Source organism: Grammomys surdaster, unplaced genomic scaffold, assembly GCF_004785775.1.
Source record: "Grammomys surdaster isolate TR1022 unplaced genomic scaffold, NIH_TR_1.0 125984, whole genome shotgun sequence".
Taxonomy (NCBI): Eukaryota; Metazoa; Chordata; class Mammalia; order Rodentia; family Muridae; genus Grammomys; species Grammomys surdaster.
Genome location: NW_021620800.1, coordinates 3,419,584 through 3,437,142, shown reverse-complemented (window position 1 = coordinate 3,437,142; position 17,559 = coordinate 3,419,584). Strand labels below are relative to the sequence as shown.

Here is a 17,559-nt window from a genome sequence, read left to right as displayed (position 1 = left end):
TCTGAGTTTGAGGCCAGCCTGGGCTACAGAGTGAGTTGCAGGACAGCCATGCTTAGGCACTCAAGGAAACCTGAAAAACAGAAAGCTGGTGAAAGTGTATTTGAATGAGGAGGCCGTTTTCCAGCCCTAGGGAGCTGAAGAACTTGGCAGCTTCTGCTACGTAGTACTGGCTTTAGAGTCAAGAATAGAAGAAAGTGGTTATGGCATCTCCCTCTGTGACTAAGGAAGGTCTCTGAGGTCAGGCCTGTGGCAGAGGTGTGTCCCTGAATGGAGGCCCAGAGAGGCCATTTCATGAAGCTGTGAAGGTGAAGCCTGGATTGCTTTGGAGACCCCAAGATGTTAAGAGTTGCCAGAGTCATGAGATAGCTGCCAAGGAGAGCTGCAGATGGGTGTGGAACCAGCCCAAAATAGAGAAGTGTGTTTCAGTCAACAAAACTGAAAGGAGCTGGAGATCTGAAGGGTATTTTGACATCAGACATGGAGATGCAGTTTGGCCTTTGCCCAGCTGGTTTTCAGTCTTGGTTTGGTCCAGTGTTTCCCCACTATGCCCCCTTTCTTCTCTTTTGGAATGGTCATGTATATCCTGTGCCACTGCATGTTGGAAGTATGTGATCTTCTCTTTCGTTTGATTTTTACAGGGGGTTACAATTAGGAGGTTGCCATGAGTCTCGGAAGAGTCTTTGAAGTTTAGACTTTATTCAGTGTGGAGACCGCAATAGACTATGGATGCAGACTTTTGAAGTTGGACTGAATGCATTTCACATTATGATTTGGCTATGTTATGATATGGCCTATGGGATCAGGGAGTGGAATGTGGTGGTTTGAATAAAAATGGCCTCCGTAGGCCGTAGGGAGTGTCACTGTTAGGAGGCATGGCTGTGTTAGAGGAAGAGTGTCACTGGGGATGGCAGTCTCAGATAGTCACTCTCTTCCTGCTGCCTGCCAATCCAGCACCGTGTCTGCCTGGATGCTGCCATGCTTCCTGCTCTGATGATAATGAACTAAACCTCTGAAATTATAAGCCCCGCCTCAGTGAAATGCTTTCCTTTATTAAGAGTTGCTGTGGTCATGGTGTCTCTTCACAACAATGGAAACCCTACCTAAGATATTGTTCTTTCAACACCCCCTTGGCCCTACCTCCTCGCTCAAACCAAGCTTGCTGAGATGAGAAACAGCTCAGAAGCTGGAAGATACTTTCAACTGTGAGCAGTAGGGATGGACAGTGGAGGCCCAGGTCAGCTGGCCCCATCTGGCGCTTATGCATGCTCTCTCTCTCTTGCTCTCTCTCTCTCTCTCTCTCTCTCTCTTTCTCTCTTTCTCTCTCCTTCCCTCCCTCCCTCCCTCCCTCTCTCCCTCCCTCCCTCCCTCCCTCCCTCCCTCTCCCCCCTCAAATGTCACCATGTAGCTTAGGCTGGTCTTAGACTCATCCAACAGTTTCCTCCCCAAGTGCTGGGATTACAGGTGACCATTATGCCCCACCAAAAGAATTCTGTGGGTAATTGCATGTATGCAGGTGTGTGTGTGTGTGTGTGTGTGTGTGTTTTGCTGGGGCTGCATAACCTAGACAGACACTTGACCACTGAGCTGTTCACCTAGATATTTCCTTATGAAGCACTGGCTCTAGCAAGAAAGGACGGGTGCTGCCTGGGAGTTGATGCAGACATTTGCATCTGGTACACTGGAGGACTGTTTATGCTTCAGGGATTCTACCCCAATTGCTGAACCTGTGTAAATTCTCCTTGTTTTCTACAGTTACATCCTGGGAATTAATTGCCCTTGACTGAAGGGCTTAAAGCCCAGGACCTTGATTGGTCAGGTATCAGGTGTTAACAGTCTGCTTTCCACATGCACATATAGTCTTCAAGAATACAGGAGTCTGAGACTATTAAAGCGCTCCTTTAGTCTGGCCCTGCTTTGCTGAGGCAGCTCATTGTCTAGTGCAGAATAGAGCCTGGAGTAACCTTGAGGGTAGATTCGTGTCTGCTGGTTTATGAGGCTATGTGTGCTGTGCAGGCCAGGCCCAGCAGCAGTGGTCCCAAGGGAGACTGACTCCACGGCTGAGACAGTTCCTCCAGCAGACCTTTCCCTTCTGTGCTCTGGGCTGACTCACTGTCTCTTTGTACTGAGTGGGAGGGAAGGCCTGGTTGTAACGGGCAGGTGACAAAGGGGCCAGTTGTCTGGGCTCGGGCTGGGAAGCAGCCAGATCTGCTGTGCACGGCTGCTTCCAGACGCTGCGGTAATCAATAAGGCACCGGGAGCAAGGCTGATGGGATTACCTGGCCTTTGCAATCAAAACCCACCAGACTGAACGTTTGACCTTAAGCTCCTCAGCTTCCTTTGGAGTCTCTATCTGATGGCTTTTGAAAATCCGTCTGGCAGGTTCTACAGTCCAGAGTCACTCAGGGAACCTGAGGTCTGCTGTAGGATCCGCAGCTTCCCTGGGCACAGCCTTGCTGTCAGGGTTGCAGATGCTGGGGGAGGAGATCGGAATCTCAGGGCTGGCCTGTGCCTCACCCTACACCTTTACTGAAGCAGGAGGGTGGGAGTGCCTGATGTGTTTGGAATCTGTCCAAAAGATTAGCTGACAGTGGCTCTCATCTGGAAGTTTCTCCTGTGACACACACCACACCAAGTAGCTTTAGGAGCGTGGAAAGTGGCCAGCTTGGGGTATGATAGGGGATCCTCTACATTCCTTCCTGTCCCCGACCAAACTGAAAGGACAGATAGTGTGTCTGGCCTAGCTTTGCAGGGAGTTAGTGATTGGCCTCTCTAGGACCTGTCTGGTCCCAGGCTACCCAGTAATGTCTTGTGGAATAGTGCACATGGGGTGGCTTTTGTTGTCTGAGACAGGGTCTTCCAATGTAGCTCTGGATGACCTTGGGTTTAAGATTCTTCTATCTCAGTTTCCTGAATATTGGAGTCATAGCATGTGCCATCGCACTTGGTTTTATGTGGGCTGTTTGTGACATGAAATATGGGGTGTGGTCTCTTTTATGGCACTGCCTCATGCCCCCTCGAGTCACAAGGAGGTAGGGCTTCCTGAGCTCCTCTGGGGCTCCTGCTGTTATCAGGGGGAAGGATGGACTCTTTGAGGGATGCAGTCTTGAGGAGGGGCTAATGGGTTCTTTTTCACTCCTTCTGAGCACCTGTACCTGACTCCCAGCACCTAGGGATTAGCCAGAGCCCCTGGCTTTCATGGGTGCATGGGCAGGTTTGTCTCAATCACTCATCCTTGCAACATGGCCTTCCTCTGCCTGGCTTCTCTGTGTGTGGATAATCTCAGAGGCTGTGCTGTGGCTGTCTCAGCTCACACATACGAGCAGTCTACAGGCTCAGACACTGCTCTGATTTGCAGAGAGCTACTTCCCTCTTTGACAACTTAATGACATCTTGACACGGTTGCCGACTTCCACTGTGCACGCACCGTGTTGTGCCAATAGCGGAATGAAAGGCAGCAGCATTGTTTGGAGCTGAAGGCAGGCGCCTGGGGCTGGAAACGGATGGTGGTTGCTGTCATTTGGCCTTTTTACTTATTCATTAACCACACGCAGGTGGTCAGCTAGCCACTAAGACCTGCCCTTTAAAATTCCATTTTCTGGAAGGTTCCATCATGTCTGCATCATGTGGCATTAACTTAATGACTCCTTCTCACCTGAGGACTCACACAGGGCTTTGGGGCCCATGGTGCTGTGACCAAGCATCAGTTGCTGTGACTCTGGGCTTGTGCTTGGGCCCAGCTGCTCGAAGACCACAAATCCCCTCTACAGGATGGGTATCCTGTCAAGGGAGGCACCTTCTCTCTTCTGCCTGAACTGTACTGTGTCCTGGAATGAAGAGCATCCGAGAGAGCTCAGCTCCGCTCCTGATTTGTCCCTTCAGTCTGGTTCTTTCCATTGGGATCTCCCATGTGATGGGGCCAGACACGAGCTGGGCCTGCTCCCCGCCACATGCCAGCGAGGTGTAGATCCCCTAAGAAGCCACTGTGTGCCCTGTCAGCAGCCCCTCGGTGGATTCAGAGATTCCCAGTGATCCTCCCCACCAGTAGACATGCCACCCCTGTCCCTATCGGCTCCACCAAGTTGTGGCTGCCGAGTATTCCATGGCTGGTTTGATCATGCAGCCTGGCACATACGTCCCTCCAGGTAACGTCTAAATGATTTCTACTGTAATTAACTCACAAACATGGAAAAAAAAAAAGCAAGTACTGTTCATACTTAATTATCTCTGCCCTTTCTAAGAATGTAATGTGCAGAGTACCAGACAAAATGCCCACAGCTCTTCATATTCTATATGTTGGTGGTGGTTATTCCTGGCAAGACAAAGCATGGAGGTGCATTAAGGCCTAGTTTGCACTCAGCCTAGACTGTGGCATCTGCCTCTGGAAGGAGAGAAGTACTGGGCAAAGGGTACTTGGGTGGGGGCTAGTACTTGTGCCCACTTCTTCCTGTTGGGGCTCTTCTGGGGGCCAGCCTTTCTCTGTTCCACCTTGCCATCCATAGACAGCTTGAATGACAGTTGTCCCCCATAAGGTCATGTATTGAATGCTTGGTTTTCCTACCTGATGGTGCTGTTAGGAAGGAAGACTTTGGAGGAAATAGGTCACTGGGATGTGTCCTTGGGGTGCCATCTTATCTCAGGCCCCTCCATCTCTGCTGTCAGCTGCCTGTCCACTGGATATGGAACAGCCTTTGCTGTACATGCCCTCCACCACACTGCCCTGCCTCCCCGTTGACTCAGGATTAGTGGGGTCAAGCAGCCCCACACTGAGCCTCCGAAACTGAGCCAAGAACCCATGAAATAAATAGCTCCTTTCTTAGGTTGCCCTGCAAGGCATTCATCTTAGTGATGTACAAATGAGTTGTGTAAGCACCATGTGTGAGTTTGGAGGTGAACACGCAGGAAGGACACGCAGTGTTCACATGCCACTGCCACCATCTCCTCTTTGCTGCCACTTCCCCTGACTTCATGGGGTCAAGCTCTTGACCTGGGGCTTACCACTTAGAAACCTCACCAGGCTTCCCTGGTCTGGCAAGTCTCTGATGAATCCTGACTTGTAAGACTCCAGAAGAAAAGGACAGGGAGATGTTTCTTAGTGGCTTCCTTCTAAAGGACACTTTTATTTTGGAAAGAGGCTTCAGGTGCCCTATGGCAGTGGATATGAAAAGGTTAGGGCCCTCACTTTAGTGGCTGGCCTGACCTGCTGTGCAGAGCCCTGGAGGCTGAATCAGATCTTTGTGCTTCTGAATCTGTAGGGACTTTGCTTTTCATGCCTGTCACAACTGGTGTTGACAAAGTGACTGGGGCTGGAGGTAGGGTGGGGCTGCACTGGCACAGCTGGCACAGCTGGCGAGGGAGAAATGATGATAGCTAGCAGCTGCCTTGCTGGTGGCCCTACTCCTTGCTTCCCCAGTCTGCACCTGGGACTCCCAGGATCCAGTTGAAGTGACACCTCCTGCCTCAGCTCTTGAGACCTTTTGCTAATGGAGGTGTCAGATCTTGGCCAGTTAACTTTTGAGCCCTGTCTCATGGCGGAAGCTAACGTGACTGAATTGTGCAAATTTAATTAGTGGCAAGAGCTTGATGCCCAGTGAATTTTCCAGAGGCCAAAGGAGAGAGAGAAAAAAAAAAAAAGCGGAGGGCATTCCATGACACCACAGTGAGGTCAATTTCTCAGCCTGAAGTGGGTTTTCTACCCGGGCTTTGACACACAGGCACACGCTGCTGGTTCCTCTACTCTCCCCTATCTCCTGGTCCTGAGCCTCTGACACGTTTTGCTTGTTTAGGTGGAAAGACAATGATATTGGGCCAGAGAGAGGTGTGGACTCCTAGTTCCCTCGCAGTGCTGTGCTGTGGCACATAGACCGTGGAGCTCTGAGGGCCTCCTGGTGTCATCCCTAGATGAACTCCCAGGAATATTGCTGCCATCCACACATCCCTTGTGGCCCTGGTAAATGCAGAGACCACCTGTTGTGCTGTACTGAGACCTGGTGGATGGGGCACCTGCTGTAAGACAACAGTAGGATGGGAAGGGATGGGTATGTCCTCTTATGTAGCAACCAGGTGTGCAGTAGTGCAGGTGGCATATATACACGTCACTGGATGTGGCACTTGGCTGGTGACATCACCCCCCACACACACACACACACACGCCCCATGTTCTTCCATATGGGAGCCCACTGCTCCCAACAGCATTGACTCATCTGGGTGGCGCTGCAACCTGCTGAATCCAGGGGAAAGCATCAAGAGTCGGGCGAGGGCTGTCGCACCTCATCCACTCCTCGCTTTCTCCTTGGCTAATTGTTTTAGACTTTGATGACTAAGCTTAAATTCTTCCCATCACATTGAGAAACACTGATATTGATTTCTTTAAAGTGTTCATGTATTAACCTTTCTTTAAAGAGGTGCAGCTGGGAAGTCACTTATTCCATGCCCCTAAAAGTGAGGTACACTGGCTGACTGCCTAGAGGGTCAGTGATACGGAGGGAAAGAGTGGAAGGAGGGACCATATTCTGCCCCGCAGGCAGCTAGGGGCATAATGGACTGAATTAGAGGTCCCAGGGCAGCAGAAGTGGTTCAGCAGCGGGACACCCTTTACCATCAACTGCTGGGTATACCCGCTGGTGCTAGATCGTTACACTATGGCAGGGATGGACCAGAGCTTCATGGCCTGGATTTGGTAGGTGGGAGGTGACCGGGCTAGGGCATTGCCAGGCCCTGACCATGGTTTTGTTGTGCTTTCTTTTCAGGATCCATTCCAAGGAGCATTTCAAGGAGAAATATGCTGTGGACGATGTCCAGTACGTGGATGAGGTGCGTAGCTGATGTGACACTGACTCCTGAGGTTCCTACAAAAGGATGTCTCTGAGAGGCAACCTGCCTGCAGATGGGACAGCTCTAATCAAAACGGCCAGTGGGCTCTGCCTGGGCCTTTGTGTGTTGAGGGGTCTGTTTGTAAGAAGAACCCTAAGTTGTGAATGGCCAGTGAGTATACAGGAATTGCGGGGGGGGGGTACCCTGACTACCTTCCAGCCTAGTCACCCAGCCAGTGTTGGACAGTGTGGGTAGATGTGTCAGTGTCACCCTGAGGCTGTGAATCCGACCCTTGTGCCGACAGATAAAAGGACTCTTTTTAACTTCCACTGCTGACAGTGACAGAGATGACAGCACAGCTCAGAGCTCCAAGGTCCAAGTAAGCAAAGTCCTCTGATACGGTGGCCGCCGCCTGGCACACAGGAGGCCACTCTGTTCCATTCCTGGATGCTGTCACAGCTCCGTGTTCTAATTCCACCCCACTCTTTATCATTCCCCATCTCTCAAGACCTTACACATGCTCTCCAAGTCAGAGCTGGATGGACGTCAGCTTCTGCCACCGGCCATCCAACCTGGACCTGGACAGGACACCATGACTGCATTGCCCTAGACAGAGCTTAAAAGTACACACATGCTAAGAGCTGGGGCTGCCAAGCTTTGGAAGCAGCGTAGATGCCTGTCAGTAGATGAATGGAGAAAAGAAATGTGCTGTCTGTCCACAGTGGACTGTTATTCATTCATGAAGTCATCTGCAGGAGAATGGATGGCACTGGGGATCTTCATGTGACTGGAAGGCAGCCAGATGCCCCGAGTTTGCCCTCATATGTAGTCTAGATAAACGTGTCCATCTGCCTGCCTGCCTGCCTGTGTGTGGCGTGAAAGCAGGGGCACTGTTTGGGAAATGGGAGGGGAGGAGGGAGGGGAGGAGGGAGACCAGAAAGGAGAATGGAGAATAAGATCAGAGGCCTGTGAGGTCACATATGAATACCTTATATTGAAGTACAATCTTGTGCTATGAATGTATACTAATAATTTCTTTGGTGAGACCTTGACAAAGAAGAAGAGGTAGTGGTGGGAGAGAAGAGCTTTGAGGCCCAGAGCTGGGGTTGCAGGGTAGAGGTGGTCGTAAGATCCATCCAAAACCTGTCCCTCTGGGCAGGACACAGCTATGTGGGGGTAACAGCACCAGGTGAAGAAGCAGGTCTTGAGGGACCTTAGCCAAATACATTGCACTGTGAAGAGCCTGCCTGTCTCTGCTCAGTGTTTTGTGCCTGGCCCACTGGCTCTGGGATAGACAACTTTCCTTGACCTTGGGCAAACCAGCTTTAGCCTCATCCTGTACAGGAGCAGCATGGTCCTGCCTTGAGTTCTGTAGCCCTAGAGTGCTAACACCCTTCCTTCCTCACTCTTTATCATCCCCATCCCTCGAGGCCTGCCACTGGCCCACACTGGTGACCTCGGGATAGCATGTGAACAGTGACTGTTCAATGTTCTGCACCCATTGCTGTCTTATTTCCATCGTGAGAACCTGGTTGTTTGCCTTGCCACATCTCTCCTGCATTCTCCATCCTAGTCTCAGACATGTACAGGGTATCAGAGGCGTTTAGATCCAGGGTTCCACCTAGCAGCACAGGGTGTGGGCCAGCACAGGAAGTTAATTCATGGATGAAGTCAGTGAGGCAAAGTAGAACGCTGTCAGGTTCCCAGGAAAACCTCAGTGAAGGCAAACACTCACATACCTGTACCTGAGTCCGTGTCTTCTGTACCTTCTACCCTGTTAGGCCATGGGGAGGTAGGTAGTGTATCATTTTTTTTTCTGAAAGGTTTAAAATAGTCATGAGTGTGTGTGTTTAAAAGGTATAATTTATATGTACATGTCTGTGTGTATGTGCATGTAGTATCTATGGAGGCCAGAAGAGGGCATCAGATTTCCTGGCATTATGAGTTACAGGGGGTTGTGAGCTGCCCAGTGTGGGTGCTGGGAACTGTACTGTGGTCTTCGGAAAGAGCAGCAAGTGTACTTAACCACGGAACTCTCTCTAGCCCCATAGTGTATGTACATTGTAGGGAAGAATGAGCTTCGTTGTTACATTTTATATATGTGCACTTTGCACTTTGATCATAAGTCCATGTTTGTCCTGCCCAACGCTGACCCTCTCCTGCTCACGCAGTTCCCCTTCTACTTTCTACTCTTTTTTTTTTCCTTTCAACTGTAGATTCTGCAAATGAGAGGAAACACACTATGTTTGTCTTTCTGAGCCTGGCTTAGCCGGATGGTCTCTGCTGGAGATGACATACTCTCATTCCTCGTGTGGCCAGATAACACCCCATTGTGTATATGCACTGCACCTTTATTCTCCATTTGTCTGTTGATGGGCACTAGGCTGGTTGCACATCACGGGTGTGAATTGTACTACAGTAAGTGTAGTTAGTTACACAAGCAAGCATCTCTGCAGTAACCTGATTTAGCTTCTTTTGGCTGTATACCTAGGACTGGTGTAGCAGGCTCATACATAATTTTGTGAAGACCTTCATACTGATTTTTATGTTGGATGCACTCATTTTAAGTCCTCCTTGTAGGGTATAGGGTTCCTTTTCCCATACATTGAGAAGCAGCTTTTGGTGGATCCTTATGTCATGTGGCTTCCAGTGTTTAAGCGAGCCGGAATGTTTGTTTACTTGCTCCCAATGAGGCCATTTGCTACATTGTATCTCTAAGCATTGGAGGAGATCTGTTCATCCTTCACCCTGACTTTGGTCCTGATGCTGTGCTTTGGCGGGTATATCTCCACTACTCTCACAGCCTGTAACATGCATCTCAATGTCACTGCTCTTTTGGGCCTTGACCTCGGGATCTCCCATCATCAAACCTGGAGAGAGAGCTAGGATAGGCTCTGTTTCAGGGTTGTGAGATTCCTGCATTTGGCTGGGCTTCACCTACTGCTGAGTAAGATCCCTCAGGGCTGCAGCCTCAAGAATTGTCTAACTGGAGAGAGAGGAGAATAAAGCTTCCATTGTGATTTCTTGGGAAAGGAAGGAGCCCTTCAGAAGCAGCACAGTAGAGGAAGAGGAAGTATCCAGACAGGAAGTCCTTAGTGAAAGTGTCGACCGGCCAGCTTGTTCTTAATCCTTGAAGGCAGAATGTTAAATGAATGGATCAATAGAGGTCAAAGGGCAGAGCCTCTTTAGGGTTCTGGAGTACTCTAGGAGCAATATAATCATTACCATCATTGATCAGATCTGTGGATCACCATGACTGCTGGTCAGTGTTTTTATTTCTCTGAGGCAGAGAACTGAGGGCCTTGGACATGCCAGGCGGTACCACTGAACCACACCCCAGCTTTAACTGCTGTTCTAGGTAGGACAGGTGCTTCACTCTGGGGCTGGCTGCTTGTACTCCCTCCCACCCTGTCCTTCAGTAAACCACAGATCTAACCCTATTTATAGACAAGGAGATCAAGGCTGAGAGGCAAAAGGCCTCATCCATGGCCCTATAGCTGGGGTGTGGCAGCATCGTGGTGATAAAGACTTCCAGGTTCCAGAGGCTGCCTCCAGCTCTACACTTCCCTGTCAGAAGTGAAAGGCTGACTTGCAGGAGGCTTGCTTGTGCAGAGGTGACCCAGCCTTCCAAGTCCTTGTGATTTCCTGAAGCTGGGAATGAATCCCACCAAAAGGAGCAAACTGCTGCTTTGAGCCCTGTGAGCTGAAAGCATTTTCTGATGTGGGCAGCACCCAGGGCCCAGGCTTAGTCCATCATGAAAGTGACGGGAAGCTCCTTAGGCAAGCATTCCCAGGCCAGCTCTATAGTGCTCAGCCCTGTCTAGACTTGGCCATCCTTGCCTATCTTTATAAATCGACGTACTGTTAGCTGCAGGTGCATGCTTGCTCTGAAGGAGGGTGGGAGTGGCCCAGGGCAAAGCTGATCCCTTGATGACTTATAGGTGTATGTGTAAAATGTGTGTGTGTGTGTGTGTGTGTGTAAAGTGCATGTATCAAAGGATGGCATGCAGGAAGCCCTGAGTTCAATGCCCAGAACCAAATTAATGAAGCATAGTGGTGCATGCCTGTAATCCTAGCCTGTAGGAGGTGGATGCAGGAGGCTCAGAAAATCAAAATCATCCTTGGCTATTTAATGCATTCAAAGGCCTGGGCTACATGAGACCTTGTCTCAAAAAATACAGATGTTTGAGATGGCAGACATGTTTCTCCTCCTCTTCCTCCTCCTCCTCCTCGTCTTTCCCCTGTCCTCCTCGTCACAGAAGAGCCAGGGCTTAATTACTGGGAAGGTGTCACTCAGGGGACCCCTGGGAGGGGGCTCCACAACATTGCTGTGTATACTTGGTCTGGAAGCTAGTGTCTAACTAGCCGGGAGCTGGCAGAGTGGAGGATGATTTTTGTTGCTTTATGGCAGATGTTTGAAGGTCGCAGGGTCAGTTAGGCAGCCAGAATGTAAGAGAAACAGCCACAGCTGCCCAGGGATAGAAGCTGCCTGCTTCTTAGCCTTAGTGTGTATTGCTGGCGGCGGAGGCGGGGTGGGGGCGGCCGCCGGGTGCTTCAGGAAGGGGGGGTCTATGATGGGGCCAAGGTTGCTGCCTTGCTCTGAAGGGACTGTAAACTCTGATTGTCCAAGAATAGTCAGACAGCCATATTGTTGGTGCTATTTTGATTTTAAAAGCAGATTCAAAAATTTAAGGGCATTTCAGGCCACCGGTGTACGCTGGCGTTTTTGGGAAACTGCCATGAATAATGGCTTGTTTTCAAGGGTTTCAATGCTGGTAGGGCAGAGCCCTGCACACTGGGGGCCACGCGGGCTTTTCTCAGCAACACAGTTGAAGCGTGTCTAATTCCTTTGTTAAGAGTGACTCACTAGCTTGGTCAGAGTCCTGGTTAGGAGCCTGTGTAAAGTTCCCTTGGGCAGCTTCTGGACTGTCCCCAGGGCAGGATCTGGGCTCACAGGGCTCTGATCATTCTTCTGGTGCCTGTCCACCTAGTCAAGGCTGCCTGGGAGATGGATGCTGGCTATGACCTGCAGCAAGACAGGAACATTTGACAGCCCCAGTAGGGAGAGCAGATGGGTCCCCTGTGCCATGGCATGCGCTCCTGGAAAGTGGGCCTGGGGTTGTTAAAGCCATGCCGTCTAGTCCTGGAGCTGCACTCAGAGCCAGTGACACAAAACTGCATCGTGTTCCCTTAATTTTTGAGGCACAGCCTCCAGTCGTGATGAGTGTAGCACTAATGGGTCTCCACGGGGAAGGCAGATGGAGCTGCCGGGCTGGGAGAGGCTCTGCAGCCAGAAAGGTAACCAGGGCCCACTCAAGCAGCTGTGATCAATATAAGATGCTACTCTGCCAGGACTCACTGACGCCTGGCCGGCTCTATCCGGCCTCCATGCATCTGAGCGTCAGGCTTGCAGCGAGGGGGCCTTCTCCTCCATTATTCCTAACCAGCATGTCCAGAGAGTCATTGTGGAGAGAAAAACCATCAGCCCGCACATTTGTTATCCAGCTCTTCTCTCCTAAGGACAATAGCTGATACAATCCCCAAGTGCCTCCTCGCTCTCTGATTCTGCCGCTGTAATTGACGGCATCGGTGTGTGCTGATGAATGTAGACCCTTCATGTCAACGAAACAACACACCCAGGGCCTGACACACTCCGCTCTGTTGGTTTTAATGAGCCTCTCTCCCCTCCAGGAGGGGCAGGCGGGCAGGCTGGGAAGAGACTCTGCATGCCTTCATTTGTGAAACACAGGGTGGGCTCAGTCATTCTCCAGTTACTGAGTGAGGGAAGGAGAGAGGCTGCTCCTGGGGAGCCAGCACCTCCAGCCTAGCTGGTTAGACCAGGGTCGGTATGGAATACTGGCCTTTCACCCTGTATTCAACTAGGCCGCTTAATTTTTAATTTTTTGTTTTCCTTTTTTTATTACCCTTCTCTCCGTTTGTTCTTGCCTTCCTTTTAAGGAAGGGTTCCAGGGACTCTATGCTGGCCCTGAGCTTATGACCCTCCCACCTCTACCTTCCAAGTTCTGGGGAAATAGGCACATTCTATGTCTGCTTACTTACGTTTCTTTTAAAGTAAACTTTTTTCCCCTTAGGAAATAGGATCTCACTGTGTGTTCCAAACTGACCTTAAACTCACAATTCTCCTGCCTCAGCTTCCCACGTGCAGGAATTATAGATGTGAGGCACCACACTGTATCAGGAAATAAACCCTTAATAAACATATATGTGTGTATATATATATATATATATATATATATATATATATATATAAATAACTATGTATACCAGTATGCTTGCACAGCATTATTTATAATAACTCACCATTAGAAATAATTTACATGTCTAGCAGAGGGAAGGATCAAGTGAATGATGTGTAATCCATTCAGACTTTTCTATAACCACTCATTAAAACCAGGCTTTGTTATTTCTTCTTAAAGGTGTGTATGTGTGTATGTGCTTCTCTCTCTGTCTGTCTGTCTCTGTCTGTCTGTCTCTCTGTCTCTGTCTCTGTCTCTCTCTCTCTCTCTGTGTGTGTGTGTGTGTGTGTGAGTGAGTGTGTGTGTGTGTGCATGTTGATTCCCTGGGAACTGGAATTATATGCTGTTGTAAGGTAACTGATACGGGTTTTAGAGACCCACTTGGGTCTCCCAGAAGAGCAGTCAGAGCTCTTAGTCCTTGTGCGGTTGTCCCTTCTGTCCTGGCTTTGCTATTTCTTACCTGTGCATTTAGGCAGGCTCTGTAACCCTCACACAAGCGGTTTCATCCCGTGAGTCCTGGATGGTTGTAGCAGAGCCTTTATGGGCGGTTAAATGAGGTGATGTGTGTAAGATGACTGACACAGGCCGTAATCAAAGACTTATTGAACGTTTACCATCCCCAGCCGTAGTGACTGCTAAAAATTACGTGTTTGAAGAATATTTAATGACAGGAAATAAGCGAAGCATGTAATTTCATATGATCCAAATGTCACTACAGTTCTCTGTTTCTGCGCACAGAGCCGAACTGTCTCTGGGGATGGGATGGCAGGTGCGTTTACTCTTTCATGGCTTCCAGTATGCTCCAGCTTTCCTCCAGAAACCTTTTAGTATTGAAGAGTGTGTATACGCTATGTCAAAATCTATCAAAATATCCACCTTAACCGTGTGCGTGCAGCATGGAGTGTCTCAGCAATGGCTCAGCCAGCCTGTTGGAGCAGCCCGCCTTCCTCTTCTGTGTTCAGGGTATCGGAGACCTTAGGGTGGGGTGAGGAGCTTGATAGTCAGCAGAGGACTAGGTTGCTCCCAGCAAGGTGGTCAGCGTTCTGGAGTGCAGGTTTCCTAGCTGGTGTATGCCGGGTGCTTGTCTGGGGATGGATGCCTCCGGCTGGGGGTGAGTAGAGAAGGGAGTGACTGAGTCTGCTTACAGGGCTGGGCTGGGGTTCAGACCCAAGTAGGATGTGATGGACTAGTCAAGATGGTGGGAAGATGATCCAGCCATAGGTGAGAGTGAGCAGAGATGTGGGCGGGTGAGCCCATGTCTGCTCACACAAGGTACTGGGGAGGAAGCATTCAGCTTGTAGGGGCAGGAGGCCCAGGGGGCCAGGGTGGAAGCCAGTGGAGCTGGGGAAAGCTAACTACCTTCAGTTTAGCCCAGGAGATCAGTGGGGGGTAGGGAGGGAGGCGTCTGCTCTGAGGATGGGCGGCTACTGGGGCTTATGTCTGATAGGACCAGATCTTTCAGGAAGAGCAGGAAATCCCGCACACAGGTGCTGGCCTCGGGAAGTGGGCAAGTCTGGCTCTTTGGAGATCTTTGTGGTACCTGAAGGCAGGCCACATGGTGAGGAGGGTGCTGGGTATACCCTCTACTGTTTTGACAGCTGTAGGGCTTCCCGGAGTCCTTTCACCTTTCTGACCCTGTTTCCTCATCTTAAGGGCAGGGTGGCAGTGGTGTCTCCTGTCTTGAGGACCTGCTTCCTGGATGATCACTGGAATCATCAGATCATGATGGTGTGTCATCTCCATTCCACTACTCTGTCAGATTAGTCACTTGATGCTGTGACTGACACTTGACAGAAACCTGAGAAAGAGAAAGCTTCAGTCCACAGTGGCTGCGGTTGGTGATGACAGGAGCTTGTGGTGAAGCCCAGGGGCTCCATCACAGCAGATCGGGAGGGAGGCAGAGATCAGGGGCTGCCAGATCCTACCTCCTAAAGGATTTGCAGCCTTCGAAATAGTGCCACAACCTGGCCACTTCGTACACCAGTCTGTCTGAGACATTTCAGATTCATACCGTAACTCTGCTCTAAAGTGGGTTTCCCTTTTGATTTTCAGATCGCCAGTGTCCTGGCCTCACGGAGCCCCTCTGTCCTCCTCACTTTGGTAAGTGGCTGGGTCTCGAGAACCATGGAGTACTTGGCATTGCTGCACAGTGCGGGTGTGAGGATTAAGAGACTGAAAAGAAGCTAGGCACAGAGGTATACAGGCTTGGGATGCTGAGGCAGGAGAATGGGAGTTAACGGCCAGCCTGAGCTACATAAATGAACACAAAAGAGAAACTGAGAACTGGTCACCTGTGGTGAGTAGGGACACCTGTTTTGTGCTAACGGCTGACTGTGGGATGTGCTGTGTCTGGTCTTGTGGCTGCAGTGGACAAGGTACCGTCAGCAGTCCTCGGGCTTGAAACCAGACTTGGACGTAGAACTGCGTCCACCTTAAGCTCGTGGCATTTCAGGTATAGATTGTCACTTTTTATTCTCATCTGAATTCCCTATGATGATACAACTTGGAAATCAGGCTCTTGACACCTTAAGGGGGTGCACAGCCTGGGGTGAGGCAGGGCTGGGCTGTTGTACATTCTTCTGCCTTGCCCTAAGGGCATATGTGCCTGAATACATGTACATGTGTGCTCTCTCTCTCTCTCTCTCTCTCTCTCTCTCTCTCTCTCTCTCTCTCTCTTTCTCTGTCTCTCTCTCTCTCTCTCTCTCTCACACACACACACACACACAGCCCTTCACCCTTCCGGAATGTCCCTTCTCTCCCTTGTTACTGATTTACATAGGGATAGCCCCCCTCCCACATGTTCTCTTTGCTGTTCTGCTTCTGTGGCTAAGTAGCTGTGGTGGGCACAGCCAGAGCTGGCCTGGTATTTTTTTTTTTAAACTTATTGGTTCTTTGTGAATTTCACATCATGCACCCAACCCCACTCATCTTCCCCTCCCATCATACCTGCCCACCACCCTTAGGGGACAGCCCAGACCAGGGTTGTCCACCTTTGGTGGTAACAGACCCCTGTTCCTGCAGGGCCACAGATCCAGATGTGGCTCCAGTGGCAGCACAGGCCAGGACCCCACCATGGTCCCAGGCGCCAGCACTGGCTCCTCATATCAGGCTGTTCCTTACTTCCCCCGAGTCTCCAGTTCTGCCTCTCTTCATTGTGCCAACATCCCTTTGTTTCTCTTCCTCTTCCATCTCTCCACCACCTGGAGTTCCTGAGTGTCTGGGGTTGTCTCAGAAGTGCTATGCCCACTGGTGCATTATGGCTCAGGGCAGAGGTCATCTCAGGTCTGTGCTGCACTGAACTGGTAGTCACCTCAGGCTAGCCCCCTATCCGGGCCCCATGGTGCTGGACTGGTGGTCATCTCAGGTTCACTTTTTTTCAGGAATGTTAGGCTATGAATCATTCAGATGTTCATAGGTCAGATCACAGAATGTAGACACAGCCTCTCTCCTCTCTGCCACCTACTGACACTTATGCGACACAGCAGCCACACTGGTAGTGCCTCTAGGGGCAGGATGGCCCAGTGTGTTTTCATCTTGGATCAAAGTTGAACAGGGATCAGCCTGTGGTTCTTGAGAGAGCCGTGGCTGCCAAGAGCGTCTTCCCTCTCTGAGGTGGCTCTCTTTTCTCTGAACCTCTTGTTTAGTCTCAGTGTATGACTGAGTTCCCATTGGAGACGGATGGATGCTGAGTCTACAGATGTCCCTGGGTATCCGTGGAGGGTTGGTTTCCAGACCCCTGGGTATCCGAACACTACAGATCCAGGAGTCCCTTTTATTACATCAGCCCATGCACGTCCTCCCATATCCAGCAAATCACCTGCAGGTTACCTGTAACACCCACTACAATGCTAAGTGCCTGTCCTTAAGGTTTCTGTTGCTGTGATAAATACCATGACCTAAAGCTACTTGGGGAGGAAAGGGTTTATTCCATCTTATACCTCGTGGTCCATCATCCAGAGAAGTCAGAGCAGGAACTCAAGGAAGACAAGGACCTGGAGCTGACGCAGAGGCTGTGAAGGGGTGTTGCTTACTGGTTTGCTTCCCGTGGACTGCTCAGCCTGCTTTCTTATGCCATATAAGAAACCCCTGCTCAGGGATGGCCTCACTCACAATGGGCTGGGCCTTTCCACATCAATCATAATCAAGAAAATGCCCTACAGGTTTGCCTACAGGTTAGCCTGGTGGGAGCATTTTCTCAACCATAGTCCCCTCCTCTCAGAGGACTCTAACTTGGGTCAAGTTGACACGATACTACTTCCCTGTGTATAGTGATACACTGTCTTGTTTAGGAGATGATGATAAGAAAAAAAAATCTGCAGCCATTAATTGTTTCTTAGTTTTGGGATTTTGTTGTTTTCTTTTTTTCAAATATTTTGTTCTGTGATTGTTGGTTCTGTGGTTACAGAACTGTAGCATGGAGGGTAGGCTGCACTCCTGTGGACCTCACACTAGTGACAGTGTCTATGTATGATGAAAGATAAGGAGTCTGGAG

General features: G+C 50.1%; 1 protein-coding gene and 1 non-coding gene across 2 annotated transcripts in view; one reads left to right on the top strand and one right to left on the bottom strand.

Annotated features, from left to right (window-relative positions):
* The window catches only part of Pepd (peptidase D), a 136,033-nt gene that overhangs the window by 14,389 nt on the left and 104,085 nt on the right, over nt 1-17,559 (top strand). The window contains exons 4-5 of the mRNA XM_028754198.1: nt 6,747-6,810; nt 15,120-15,167. Of these exons, the coding sequence (XP_028610031.1) occupies nt 6,747-6,810; nt 15,120-15,167 (112 nt within the window). The remainder of the gene's footprint in view (nt 1-6,746; nt 6,811-15,119; nt 15,168-17,559) is intronic.
* LOC114609829 lies at nt 16,449-16,580 on the bottom strand. The gene has a single exon (XR_003709586.1). It is a non-coding gene; the product is annotated as a small nucleolar RNA SNORA17 (small nucleolar RNA).